This window comes from Ursus americanus, chromosome 9 (genome assembly GCF_024610735.1).
Source record: "Ursus americanus isolate L20-20 chromosome 9, mUrsAme1.1.p, whole genome shotgun sequence".
Classification (NCBI taxonomy): Eukaryota; Metazoa; Chordata; class Mammalia; order Carnivora; family Ursidae; genus Ursus; species Ursus americanus.
The window spans coordinates 47,864,042-47,877,934 of record NC_142135.1 but is presented as its reverse complement, the minus strand read 5'-3'; the positions used below and the strand labels follow the sequence as shown (position 1 = coordinate 47,877,934).

At 32.9% G+C, this 13,893-nt stretch overlaps 1 protein-coding gene across 7 annotated transcripts in view; it reads left to right on the top strand.

Annotated features, from left to right (window-relative positions):
- LRRCC1 (leucine rich repeat and coiled-coil centrosomal protein 1) overlaps positions 1-13,462 on the top strand; it is a 37,803-nt gene extending 24,341 nt beyond the window's left edge. For 6 of the 7 annotated variants that reach the window (XM_045806048.2, XM_045806047.2, XM_045806045.2 and 3 more), the window contains 10 exons: positions 712-913; positions 1,300-1,485; positions 2,252-2,426; positions 3,306-3,469; positions 6,872-7,080; positions 7,171-7,308; positions 8,783-8,918; positions 10,492-12,124; positions 12,342-12,451; positions 13,254-13,462. In XM_045806048.2, coding sequence (XP_045662004.2) covers positions 712-913; positions 1,300-1,485; positions 2,252-2,426; positions 3,306-3,469; positions 6,872-7,080; positions 7,171-7,308; positions 8,783-8,918; positions 10,492-10,614 — 1,333 coding nt within the window. In that variant the 3' untranslated portion in view covers positions 10,615-12,124; positions 12,342-12,451; positions 13,254-13,462. Of the gene's footprint in view, positions 1-711; positions 914-1,299; positions 1,486-2,251; positions 2,427-3,305; positions 3,470-6,871; positions 7,081-7,170; positions 7,309-8,782; positions 8,919-9,534; positions 9,596-10,491; positions 12,125-12,341; positions 12,452-13,253 lie in introns of all 7 variants that reach the window. The other variant, XM_045806046.2, reaches the window with a different exon arrangement.
- The last annotated feature ends 431 nt before the right edge of the window (positions 13,463-13,893 follow it).

Genomic DNA, 13,893 nt, shown 5'->3' with positions numbered 1-13,893 from the left:
GATGAGATTTTTAATGTATAAATTAAATTTTGATGTGCTGGGAAAAATTGTCATCATATGCAGGGGCAGAACAACTATAGAAGGTTGGGGGGAGATAATTGTAAAAATCTAAAATTTGCACTTAATTTCCTTTACAAATATCTTTTAACTTCTTGTTCTAGTTTAAAGAAACCAAAACTAGAAATAATGGATTTTGTATTATGGGTTTGACTTACTCAGGAAAAATAGTGGAGAACTCTAAAGAATGAACTCACATTTAAATTAAAAAAAAAAAACTTGCCCTTATATCAAAAGATTGGTGAATAATTTCACACTTTAACTGATTTTTTTTTTCTATTAACCAACTACCAGTAATAGTCAGACTATACTAGTCGTATGTCAAAGATTCAGCCAAAGTAGAGGATATAGTGAAGTAGAACTTGACTTCTACAAATGCACCTAAAGAATGTTAGAAGCCATACAGTGACTCTGGACTATGTCAGTTTAGATATGGCATACTCCTTTTATCTCCATCACCACTGAATATACGCTCAAATAAAACTCACATTCTTCCTCTACCATCCTGTGCCAGTTTCTTTGCTCCAAAGTGAGGAGCTGATTTTAAATTAACAATAGAGAATATAGAGTATTTTAACAACTATTTAAAGACTTTGAAAGTTTTTCTTTCCAGGTGAATAGCATCCTGTGATTTTTATTTGTTTTGCATTCCAGGAAAGAACTTGAAACAAGGGAGTTTTTCAGTGATGCTGAGTTCCAGGAAGCCTTAGCTAAAGAAGTAGCTAAAGAAGAAAGAAAGCATGAGCAAGATATAAAAGAATACCAAGAAAAAATTGATACATTAAACCAACAGTATATGGATTTAGAAAATGAATTCCGTATTGCTCTAACTGTTGAAGCCAGAAGATTTAAAGATGTAAGAATTGGCATCTAGCTTTGTATTGAGAACAGAATCAGCAAGATATGGTTGGATGAGAGGACTATATTTTAGAATTCTAGCTCTATTTACACATTGGCTATATGATTTTAAGCAAATTACTTAAATTTTTAGCGCCTTAGTTTCTTCACATGAATAATAGCTACTCTTCACTGCTGTTGCAAAAACTAAGTGAGGTTATAAATGGTCAAGTAAAGAGCACTAGAATAGGAATTGGGCAGCCTGAATTCTTCTATTACTAGGGATTGGCAAACTAAAGCCCCTAGGCTATTTTTGTAAATAGTTTTATTAGAACACAGCCACAGAGACAAATAGTTTCTAAATATTTGGAGAACTGCTATTTATAATGCAATTTTGAAATATAGGTTAAAGATGGTTTTGAAAATGTTGCAACTGAGTTAGCAAAGAGCAAGCATGCTCTTGTTTGGGCTCAACGAAAAGAAAATGAATCTTCCTCTTTAATTAAAGATCTGACCTGTATGGTGAAGGAGCAAAAAACAAAACTTGCAGAAGTTTCAAAATTGAAACAGGAAACAGCAGCAAATTTACAGGTAAAACATTAAAACATATTTCCTTTTTAGTTTTTTATGTCATAGTTTCAAGTATATCGTGACGATTTTAGAAAGCGCAATTACGGACTTTTAAATAATTCTAATTATATGTTCGAGATGAATGAGAAAAGTAATATAACTAGGCGATTAAACCATGATTTCATAGATTGTATTGCTTATACTAAAATAGTATTTAAGTAAAATAAGTGAATTTAAGAAATGTACTAAGTAAATAGGTGCCAGTTATACAGTGATACAGCAAAAATTGTGGTGGTGATACTCAGATGGTAACCTGAGTTTGGGAAACACCAGGCGAATTGCTGATAATTTTGTGGTGGTGATCGTTGTTTTTAGATATACCTAGCTGTAATAATTTTTAAATTTTTTAGTGCTGTTGTCTCAGTTTCAAACATTAGTGGTATTTTGCCCAAGAGAACTTAATTCCTGAAAGTGTCCTTTAGATTATTAATATAAATGGTTGGTGAGAAATTTTGAGTATTCCATGTATAGTTACTCTTTTAAGATACTGATACTAGAATAAAATTCAGTTTTTAAAGGGATAGTCTCTTAAAATTTGACTTTTTATGACCTATATCTGTCTTTAATAAAATTAAAACTTTTTTTGATGTAAAATTTAGGAGCATTTACCTTGTATTTGCTTAAATAACATTTTTTCTCCTAAAGTGCAAAAAGTAAAAAATAAAGAAGCCTTAAATGTGATAATTACTTTGCTTCCCCCCCCCCCAATGTTTCTGGGGATGTACAGAATCAAATCAGCACCCTTGAAATCTTGATTGAAGATGACAAGCAGAAGAGTATTCAAATAGAACTTCTCAAGCATGAAAAAGTCCAGCTTATTTCTGAGCTAGCTGCCAAGGAATCACTAATTTATGGTCTAAGGACAGAAAGAAAAGTATGGGGACATGAGCTGGCACAACATGGTAAAATTTTCAAATTTTCAAAGCAGAAATAGTCCATTCTTCTAAATCAACAAATCTGGGTATTGAGAAAAGGAGGGACTTATTAACTCTGCCTAAGACATACCAAAAAAGAAAGTGACATTTTATATGGAAGGATAAGCAGGCATTTGCCAGACAAACAGCCAAATGAAATGGCTCCTAAGTTATGAATTTATTACAGTAGTTAGGAAGTTACAGCTCTGATTTTGTTGTTGTTGGTTTTCTTCCCAATATAATTTGGTTACATTTCTGAACAGGTATACCTTTACAGTGCTACAGCTGACAAAGTCATTGAAGTAATTCCTTCTTATACAATGCTTTTAAATTATTTGTATAGTAGACAGTATTCAGTTTTTTTCTGAAATCGTTAGTAACACTTACCTTGTTACTGATGGAGAAATGTGAGGTAGCATATGAATGAAAACCACTTTAGGCTTAGGTAAATTTACTCTTAGTCTCCTTTCTTTTCCAGTCACTATAAAGCAAAAGATAGACCCTGTTTTCTGGCATTTGTAGGTACTTTACAAATTATGAATAGCTAGATGTTGGTTTTAATGGAGAATTGCCATTTGTCCATTCCATATAATAATCTTGAATATGATTTTTTTGTTTGAATGCCATAACTTGACTAATTAAATACTACATGTCTGAGTTACTTGTTCTTGATTTGTAGTTTTAGGTTTTGCAAAAGACCTTTTGGTTCTCTTCCCCTTTCCTTTCTATTACGCTTTATATATTTTGGTTTTTTTATTCAGTTTTTCTTTTTATTTACTGTATTACACATTGTTAAGTTACATGTTCATAAAATACAAATCTTCCAAGGTCTTTTAAAGTTTGTAACTGATGATGTTTATTTCTCAGGATCATCTCTAGCCTTAGATCGTGGGAAATTAGAGGCTCAAATTGAAAGTTTATATAGAGAGAATGAGTCTCTGAGAAAGACAAATGAATGTGATAATGATGCATTAAGAATTAAGTGCAAAATCATAGAAGACCAAACTGAAACCATTGGAAAATTAAAAGCTGTAAGTTTGATACTTTATTTTGGGAAAAGAGCATGTGGCAGATTTGTAAATTACTGGATCAAATTATCAAATAAATATCTATCTCAATGAATTCAAACTGTTGTGGAATTTGGGACAGATTGTCATGTGTTTCCTTGTATGATATATGCCTTTTGCCTTTTAAAAGGACCGTATGGCTTTTATTTATTAATTTTAAATTACTTTTACCTCATAATTTTATGGGATGATATTATTGCCTGTGAAATAACTGGAAATAGTGTCAATAAAGTATTAGGAATCTTAAGAAAATTCATGTTCTATATGTTTAAAATATCCTTTTAGAGCATTGTTTAAGATGTTCTGATATTGCTAAATCACATCTCAAAATTATGACAAGACCAACTATTCTATATTTAAAAATATAGACTGTTTGTAAAAGATTCATACTTGTTCCCAGGGGAAACCATTTTTTTACCCTCTTCTTCAATATGGCCTATCTTAATAGAGATACTAACAGAATTGTTTGCTTCAAAGTATGTTACATGAAAAATTTACAGAGAAATTTTTTTAAAGTTATCTTGAGCACTGAATCAAATTTGATCTCCAAAATTTTCTTCACGAGATCATCTGTTATAAAAATGGAGGAAAAAGTTCAGAAGCTTCTAGATGAGGTTATCACCCATTAAAGAACTCATTCTTCAGAGTAACTACAACTGCCTAAGATTTATTTTTCTTTTTCTCAGTCATTTTTTAAAAACTTCCTTGAGAACTTTATCAAGTACAGAAAATCCACATTTATCACCATGTTGCTATATCCATAGCTAGGTTTAAGCTATGAATGCCTGAACTATACCACCCTAAACAGTTACATTGGTATTCCCTCAATTGAAATTTGATTTTAGTATATCCAAAATTTCAAATATATATATCATACATGCCAAGCAGCAGGGAAAAATCATTGAAATTTTTGTTTAGCAATAAGTCTTTTTTCTTGTTTTAAAAATCTAGCCAAGCATATTTTCCTTTGAGTTAAGCTAAATATGAAACACAAAGACTTGTAATTTGCTTTTAAATTTCACAAGGCAGAGCAGGTGATACTGTGGGTATAATACATTGTTTTTGACAAAGATACTTCCATAGAAGATTGCTGCCTTGTCAGTCTTAGAGCAGGAAGGAAATGACTAGTAATGAATGATAACAGTTGATCTGAAACACAGAAGAGTTTTAGTTTTAGGTTTTTGGTTTTTAAAAAAAGTTCAGCCCATCATTTTTTCCCCCACAATTTACTACATTTATTATAAAGAACATTCCATTAGCCTCAAAGATATTAGTATTAATGCTGCTTTTCAATTAATCATATAGCATAGAGAGGTAGTTTGGCATAATTTCTTTCAGCAGCAAATTCCTCATCGCTAATACCTAAAATAGATAATGACCCTTACTCGTTAAATTAGATATTCATAAAATAGAAATCCTCCAGGTCTTTTAAGTTTGTTATTGATAATGTTGTTTCTCAGGTTTGTCTCTAGCCCAAAATCATGGGAAACTAGGGGTTCAGATTGAAAGTTTATGTTGAAGGAGCAAGTCTGCAAAAGGCAAATGAACATGATAATGATGTTTGAGATTTTCAGTTTGGAGTTTGATAATTTCAGTTAAATAGATTCTATAGTTAGTTTCTGACTATGGAAATCAGAAGCAGAAATTTTTTTAAATTCTGTTTCCTCCCCATATATTATTTTGGTACTTTTCAGTATATATGGCTCACAGTACTCTCTGATGATGCAATGTTTGTTATTCTTTTTTATTAATAGGATTATTTCATAAGACTCTTTTATAGCTTTTGTGGATTCCCATAATATGTGGCAAGACTGCTCACTCTTAAGTGCTTCAGAGAGTTGTGGGGAGAAAATAAACAATTCATGACTTTATTTATTTATTTTTTAATATTTTATTTATTTTTGACAGAGAGACAGCCAGCGAGAGAGGGAACACAAGCAGGGGGAGTGGGAGAGGGAGAAGCAGGCTTCCCGCCGATCAGGGAGCCCGATGCGGGGGCTCAATCCCAGGACTCTGCTGGGATCACGCCCTGAGCCAAAGGCAGACGCTTAACGACTGAGTCACCCAGGCGCCCCCAATTCTTGACTTTAATGCAGATGTTGGTCAGGACTACAAGACTACTTGACATCTTCGCTTAGAATTTTTAATATATATCACACTGAAGAATTGAACCTCCTCCTTATAATACTTACGAATAGGTACTTAAGTTAGCCTTTTCCAGTATTTGTTTGCCTCCATCTTCTTCCCAGAAGGAAAAAAGGGCAAGGTGGGGCAGAGGAAACAGTCAAAATCAGAACTACCAAGTTCATCTTTTTCTTACTCGCAGGGACTGATATCAGTAGGTGGTATATAGCAGGGCTACTCCAGACATCCAGGCATGCCCACGTAAAGCAAACAAATGTTCACCGGAATAAATAACCTACATGAGGCATAGTACCTGCAAACTTTTAACAGTGCCTGGGGTAGTTTTGATCTTTCATTATCCTCTGATTTGTAGTATGTAAATACAGGATAAAGTCTGGCTCATGGTATAGAAAATAGAATAAAAAGTGTCTTCGGAGATATAAAACCTGTTTTATGTGACATTTTAATAGTGGTAAAATCATACTTTATTTTCAAGTCAAGTATTTGCTCATCCTGATGGAGAAAGCACTTCTGTTTAGCACAGTAGAAATAGTTTAATTTATGCCATGACATATACTGTGAATATCAGTGTTTGCTCTATCAGTCATCCACTTAAAGTTTTCTTTCTGTTTCTTTTTCATGAGATCATCTTTTCAAATGCAAAATTGTGGTAATTGAAAATTTGATTGTGCTGCTTTCTTTTCTTTCTCTCTCCCTCTATGACTGATAATTGCCTAACTTACTGAAATAAAAAATGTTAAGAGAATAAAAATTTTATTTTTCTTAATAAAGCACTTAAAGTAGTAGTGATGTTTCTTATGGATTGTGATTTTAAAATGTCCCGTAGGGGTACCTGGGTGGCTTAGTCGGTTAAGTATTTGCCTTAAGCGTATGTCCTATAAATCTCTTTGAAAACACTCAGTAAACATTCAATTTATTTATTTATTTATTTTTAAGATTTTATTTACTTATTAGAGAAAGAGCACAAGCAGGGGGGCAGAGGGAGAGGGAGAAGCAGGCTCCCCACTGAGCAGGGAACCCAACACAGGGCTTGATCTCAGGATTCCTGACTCCCGAGATCATGACCTGAGCTGAAGGCAGATGCTTAACCAATTGAGCCACCAGGTGCCCCTCTATTTTTTTAATGTGTAGTTTTGAGAATAATTTTAAACCATATCTAATTAATTAGGAAATGAGACATTTAAGGTTAATAAAAGTAAAGTGATTTTTTTTTTCTTGAAGTGTGTACAAGAAAGAGAAGAACAAATCAAAATATTGCAAGAAAAGATCACTGAAATACAAAAATGTACTCAAGAACAACTTGATGAAAAATCTTCACAACTGGATGACATAATTGAAAAACTGGAAAGACACAATGAAAGAAAAGAAAAACTAAAACAACAGTTGAAAGTAAAGGAATTAGAACTTGAAGAAATTAGAAAAGCTTACAGGTATATAGTATTTCCTATTGAGAAATAAAATGTAGCTAAATAATTTCATATAATCAGTTTTATTTTTTAAATTGTTTCTTTTTGTATTAGTACGCTTAATCAGAAATGGCATGATAAAGGAGAGCTTCTAAGTCATCTTGAAATGCAAGTAAAAGAAGTGAAAGAAAAATTTGAAAACAAGGAAAGGAAACTGAAAGCAGAAAGAGACAAAAGTATTGAACTACAAAAGTAAGCACTAAGTCCTAAAGTATGTGGAAGATCTTTAAACATAAACACGGAATTGGGATGGGGGAGATAATGTAAAAAGAAGGACAGAGAAAAGGGCTAAACACATGTTGGACTTAGTTATTTGCCAAGTACTTTCCTTCCATTCTGTCTATAAAATGTAGATAATAGTTCCTACCTCAAACTTTTGATGTGAGGTTTAAATTTTGTGTGTATGTATATTTATGTATATATATGGCTTGTATGAGTTATTTAGTACTTAATGCCTGACACATAGTAATTGTTGTGGAAAAATATGATACTCTATAGAAAGTTCTAATTAATAATACAGTTAGTTACTTGTTTGTCTGCTAACAGACCCTGTTCCACTTTGCTTTCAACCAGCACTAATACAGGGTCCTTGGCTTGGAACCTATTGTAATTTTCTCTCCTGTCTGTCACAATTTGAAGTCTTTTATATCCTAAAAGAAATAATCATTTCCTATAAATAGCATTTCCTAAACTTTAATATAAATCATAAAGCCTGATAGTTTTCAAAATATCTTACATTGTTTATTATTGTTTTAATTGCAAAACAGTAAAGACCTGATTTTATACATTAATGCGTTTATGACTAGGATTAGTATATATGATTTTTGACTTAATAGAATTTTAATAAAAACATTTTATTTATATAGCCTTTTATAATATATAAATTTTTTTCTTGTATCTTAATTTGAACCCAGCAGTAATTCTGTGAGGTTGGCAGAACAGGTAGGATTATCCTGTTTTATAGTTAGTTGAAAAATTTAAATGCAGAGTTTGTGACTTGCCCTTAAGTCATATGGCTACTAAGTGTTGCAACTGGGAATAAAAAAGACTTGATTCATGGACCTGATGTTCAATCCATTATTATTATGGGCTATACCAAAAGGAGAAAATGTGTTCATTATGGACTTAACTTCTTTAATAAATTTATTCATATTTAATAGAAAGGAATTGGTTTTTTGTCTCTAACTTTTAGCACTAAAATTTCATGAATACAATTTAATGTGTTTATTAACATAGAGTGTTATCTGTTAAGCATTAGCATAGAGAATTCAGACATACAATACATATTCATAAACTTAAACCTTCCTATAGTGTATACCTCTCAAATTACCATACTGCAAACACATGGGAAATAAAAAGATTGATAATAGTCATCTGTGAATGAGCTTATAAATCATAGCCTTAGACTCAAAATAAATGAGAACCAGAGTACTCTAACTTTTAGAGGGTGAAAGTGTAACACATTTTCATTGATGTTACCCTACCCTGTTGTGACTAACAGATTCCACTGGATGACAAACCGCTTATATCTTTAGTCACCCAAGATAGCCCTTTGCTACTTAACGGAGTTATACTTCCATTAAAATATGAATAAAAGAGTTTCCATCTAAGAAGAAAAACAATCCTAATTTTTATGCACAACGATAATATGGTTTTTATTTTTAAGGGATGCGGTGGAAAAGCTTCATAGTATGGATGATGCCTTTAAAAAACAAGTTGATGCAATTGTTGAAGCTCATCACGCTGAAATAATACAACTGGCAAGTGAAAAGCAGAAATACATTGATTCTGCAAATTTAAAGGTACTATAAATAAAAAGTACAATCCATCACTATTTTGGAAAAAGTTTCCAGAGAGTATTTTATTAATTAGGGTTTAAGACTATCATTGATGGTCTTGAATGATATCGTTTAATAGCAAGATATCATTTAATATCATTGACAGAGGAACTTAGGGTGGTGTTAAATCAGAGGTAGACATCAGAGTCACCTGTAGAGCTTTTTAATAATACACAGCATGAGCTTCCCCCTCAGAGACTTTCATTTCCTAAGTCTCTAGTTAGACCCAGGTGTTTTTAAAATGCAACAGGTAACCCCTGTTTGGTTTGGTATGTCCCCTCTGTTGAGATCCACTAGGTGAGTGGACAGTTGTAAATTTCCGTTTTCCCTTGATTTTGAAGCAGCAGTAAGAAACTGAGATATCTGTGAGACAGAGATTGAAAAATCAGCTAACTGGGAAAGAGTTCATAAACAGGAAGTGTAACTCTGTATAATTATAATGACAGTTGTGTGATTAGGTGACATTACCCTCAGGAGTCTATGTGAAAGAAAAAGAAGCAAGAAACAAGGTCTTTGGAAATAATGACAATAAATAAGGAAGTATAACTTGTTCAAAATGTAGTTCTTTATTTTATTTCAGGTCAACAGATGTTTCAGAAGTTTTCTTTAAAATCTACCAAGTGTTAACAAGGGTGCATCAGGTAATACCAAATAAAGCATAAGATTAGGCCCTTAGCTGAAAGGAAAATACTGAGTTTGATTTTGGACCTCTGGTGCCAAAGTGGTGTAACATCAAAGGGATGTTAGAGAGTTACAGAAATGGCACCAGGGCTTAAATGTGATAATCGTGAAAAAACATTGCAAATTATACATAAAGATGATAATTTAAATTAGGAGAAATATTCTAAGGGAAAAAGATTTAGGAACTCTGTAGTAGAGATTTGGAAGAGGGAAGTAAACAGAAAGGAATGGTCATATTGATAGCACTAACAGGAATGTTGTGTCATAGGAGAGTTGAAGCAGAAATTAATAGTATACAATACAGAGAATCCTAGGAGAATATAGATTAGGAAGAAATGATAAAATATCTCTCAAAAAGAAGGTAATTTAAAACCAACAGCAATTTTAGAAATGCAGTAGACCAGATGAAAGCATTTCTTTGGGAAAGGAGGTTATTTCAGTTTTTAAGGAACTGATGTTTTAGTTGAACTCATGACTCCTCATTCATACGTAGCACAGGACAGTGGAAAGATTAAGTCAGAAGACTGAGTTTCTGTTCATATGTGCTACTGAGAAACTGCACAACCTTGAACAAATTTTCTAAGCTCTAACATACAGCTAAGATAAATTACCATGTGCTCATCACAAGAACCTGTGAGATCTAGACAATATAAATGTAAGTACTTTGTATATAATATTAGTATTTGGACAAGTTACATTATACACACCTCTTAGCTTTAAATGAATAACACAAGTTAGATGAATAACGCAAGTTAGAAAATTCATGAGAGTAAAGTTTGACTTTTTCTTTCAGAATGCATTTTTTAAATATATTTTCTTTAAAAAATTTAAATGTAAAATTTACATGTTGATTTAGGTTCATCGAGTTGAAGAAGAAATGCGTGAACTTCTTCAAGAAACATGCAAGAACAAAAAAGCAATGGAAGAAAAGATTAGGCAACTTGCTTTTGCTCTTACTGCAATTCAGCAAGAAATGTGATGGTTCTGAGAATGAATTTAATTGAAATGGAACAGCAGACCTATTGTAAAAATGATTAAATATTGTAATAGTAGTAACTGCTACGACTTTGAAATGTCTCTTTCTACACATTTCATTTTGATTATATTTTAAAAGACTTTTGATCAAGTATTTTTTAACTGTATGTGTAGGTTTTTATAATAAATTGTTGATAATTATGTGTATTAGAAAAACCTATCAGAATAACTAGATTTACAACACTTTCTTGTTTCTGTGCTATACATTGTTTGGTAATTACACATTTGCCTTCAGATATGTAAATGGAAATTAACATTAGTGTGTAGACTATATGAGGTAAAGTGTTTAAATCATTGTTGTTACCTTATTGTGTTGATGCAGAACTAATTATATTTATTGGTCATCTTTAGTTGATGTAGCTCCATTTTTTTAAATGCTCATAAGTGTAGCTGAAAAGTATTTGAAGTCTGTTTGATATTAGATATGGCATTCTTAAAGCATATGTAGCCATCTCCACATCACTCGTAATGACCCCTTTTTATAATGCATATGACTTCTTCATTAAAGATTACATATAAGGTTTTATAAACATTGTCTGTTCCTCAAGAGGAACACTACTGTTCCACCTTCATTATCCCTTCTAATCACTGTATTTGAAAGAATTCTTACTTTCATTTTTGTCATCTCTTATGTTGATATGTATGCAGAACAAAAACCTAAGTACTATTACTATTTCTAAAAGAAAGAATATAATACCACATTTTTAACTAATAGCCACTGAACTAAGTTGTTTGGGGCCTTTCTTTCTTTCTTTCTTTCTTTCTTTCTTTCTTTCTTTCTTTCCTTTCTTTCTTTTTCTTTCTTTTTATCGTGGGTCCTAAACTAAGTTTTAAAAATTAAATGCAATCAGAAAAAGTAAATGGTTCTAAAAGAGAGGGCTCCATTTCGTGAGAGGCAAGCTTCTTATTGAAATCTATGGGACAACGTCAAGCATACCAACATGCACAGTGGGGGTGGGAAAGCAGGGCATAAAAAATAATTGGAAAAAAGTGGCCTAAAATTTCCTAAATGTGATGAAAAGATTAACCCACAGATCTAAGAACTTCAGTAAAACCCAGGATAAACACAAAGAGAACCATACCTAGGTACTTTATAGTCAAACTCGTGGGAAATTCTGAAAGCGGCAAGAAAATACGATTCACGTAAAGGAATAATGTAATTAACTTGTTGACTTCTCATCAGAAACAGTAAAGGCCAGAAGGCAGTGAGAAACATACTTGAGGTATGGGGGAAAATGGATTATCAACCAAGAATTATACACCCAAAAAAAAATATATCCAGCAAAACTGTCAAGATAAATGCAAAATAATGGCATGCCCAGAAACTGACAAAATTTATTGCCAGCCAACCTACCTTAAATATAGAAGTTCTAAAGGCTGAAAGAAAATGATTCCAGAGAGTAGCTCAAATCCACTGGAAGAAATGAAGAATACTGGGAACACTAAACACGTAGGTAAGTTCTCCTAAGACTATAAATATGTTTTTCTTCTGAAGACATTCTATACAGCAATAATTGCAACACTATATTGAATTTACAGCATATGTAGGTGAAATTTGTGTAACAAAAACAGCATAAAGTTGGGGGAAGGAAGAGCTATATTGTTTATTTTGCTAGATTAATAGTAATCTAAAGATGACTGATAAAATGCATATTGTAATTCCTACAACAGCCACTAAGAAAATAACCCAGTTATACTTGAAAAATCAACAGAGTGAGTTCCACTTCTAGAATGGCAGCATAAGCAACACGACGTGTTTTCTAGCAAAACAACCACAACTGGTAAAAAGTATTTTATTTATTTATTTATTAAGGTTTTATTTATTTGAGAGAGCAGGGGGAGGGGAGAGGGAGAAACAGACTCCCTGCTGGGGGGGGGGGGCAACATGAAGCTCTATACCAAGACCCCAGGATCATGATCTGAGCTGAAGGCAGTTTTTTTTTTTTAAGATTTTATTTATTTATTTATTTATTTATTTATTTATTTATTTATTTATTTATTTGACAGAGAGCGAGCCAGCCAGTGAGAGAGGGAATATAGGCAGGGGGAGTGGGAGAGGAAGAAGCAGGCTCCCAGCGGAGGAGCCTGATGTGGGTCTCCATCCCAGGACTCTGGGATCACGCCCTGAGCCAAAGGCAGACACTTAACGACTGAGCCACCCAGGCACCCCTGAAGGCAGACACTTAACCAGCTCAGGAGCCCTATAAAAAGTATTTTAAAGCACCCATTTAAAGTCTGAAAATTGTCCTAATAGCATACAGCAAATGAAACATTTCTTCAAGAAAATTTATCAAGTCTCTATAAGCACAGCAAAAGCCTACAATAGATTCCTTAAAATGCCCCGTTTTCACCTAAAAAAGTAGACATGCAAAGAAATAGAAAAGGGGACCCATACAGAGGTGAAAAAGCAGGCAGGGAAAAATACTTATAAGAGGGCCCGATATTAGATTAAAAAAAGACTTCAACCACTGTATATTCAAAAGACTGAAGGGAAGCATGCTTTAAAAGTAAAGGAAGCTATGTTAATAGTGCTTACCAAATAGAGAATAAAGAGAAATATTTTTTAATGAAATTTTACTTTAGGGGTTCTACAGGGCATTTGAACCAGCAGAACAATCTGTGAACTTGGAGATTATGCAATCCGAAGAAGAGAGAAAAAACGCTGAAGAAAAATTAACAGAACCTCAGAAATGTGGATCGTATTTCGTGTACCAACATACAGTGAAGTACAAATGGAGAGGAGAGAAAGGAGTGATATATATGAATTCTAAATAAAGTTATGTAGAATATAACTATATAACCTTTATATTAGAAATAGTATAAGCTTGCCAAATTTGATGAAAATCATGAATTTACACTCCCAAGAAGCTAACCTCAAGTAGGACCAATTCATAGAGAGCCACACCCACATAGTAAAAAATAACTGAAATTGGAAGAAATGTGAGAAGTCCCCAAATATTTGCAAATTAAACCACAACTTCTAAATAACCTATGAGTCAAATAAATGACAGAGAAAAGGTGCGATAGAGGAATGGGCTCTCTATTGACCCATGCTGTGTCTGGGGCAGGGGGAAGGGGCACTGCATAAGTAAGATTCAAAGACTGGAGAGGTTTAAAAAATCATTCAGCTTTCTGAGTTGTGGGGCACAAGAAAGGCTGCTTACACTGTAACCTGTATCTGGATCCAAAAATCTTTTTCCCTAGTTGTAGTAAGATGTAATTG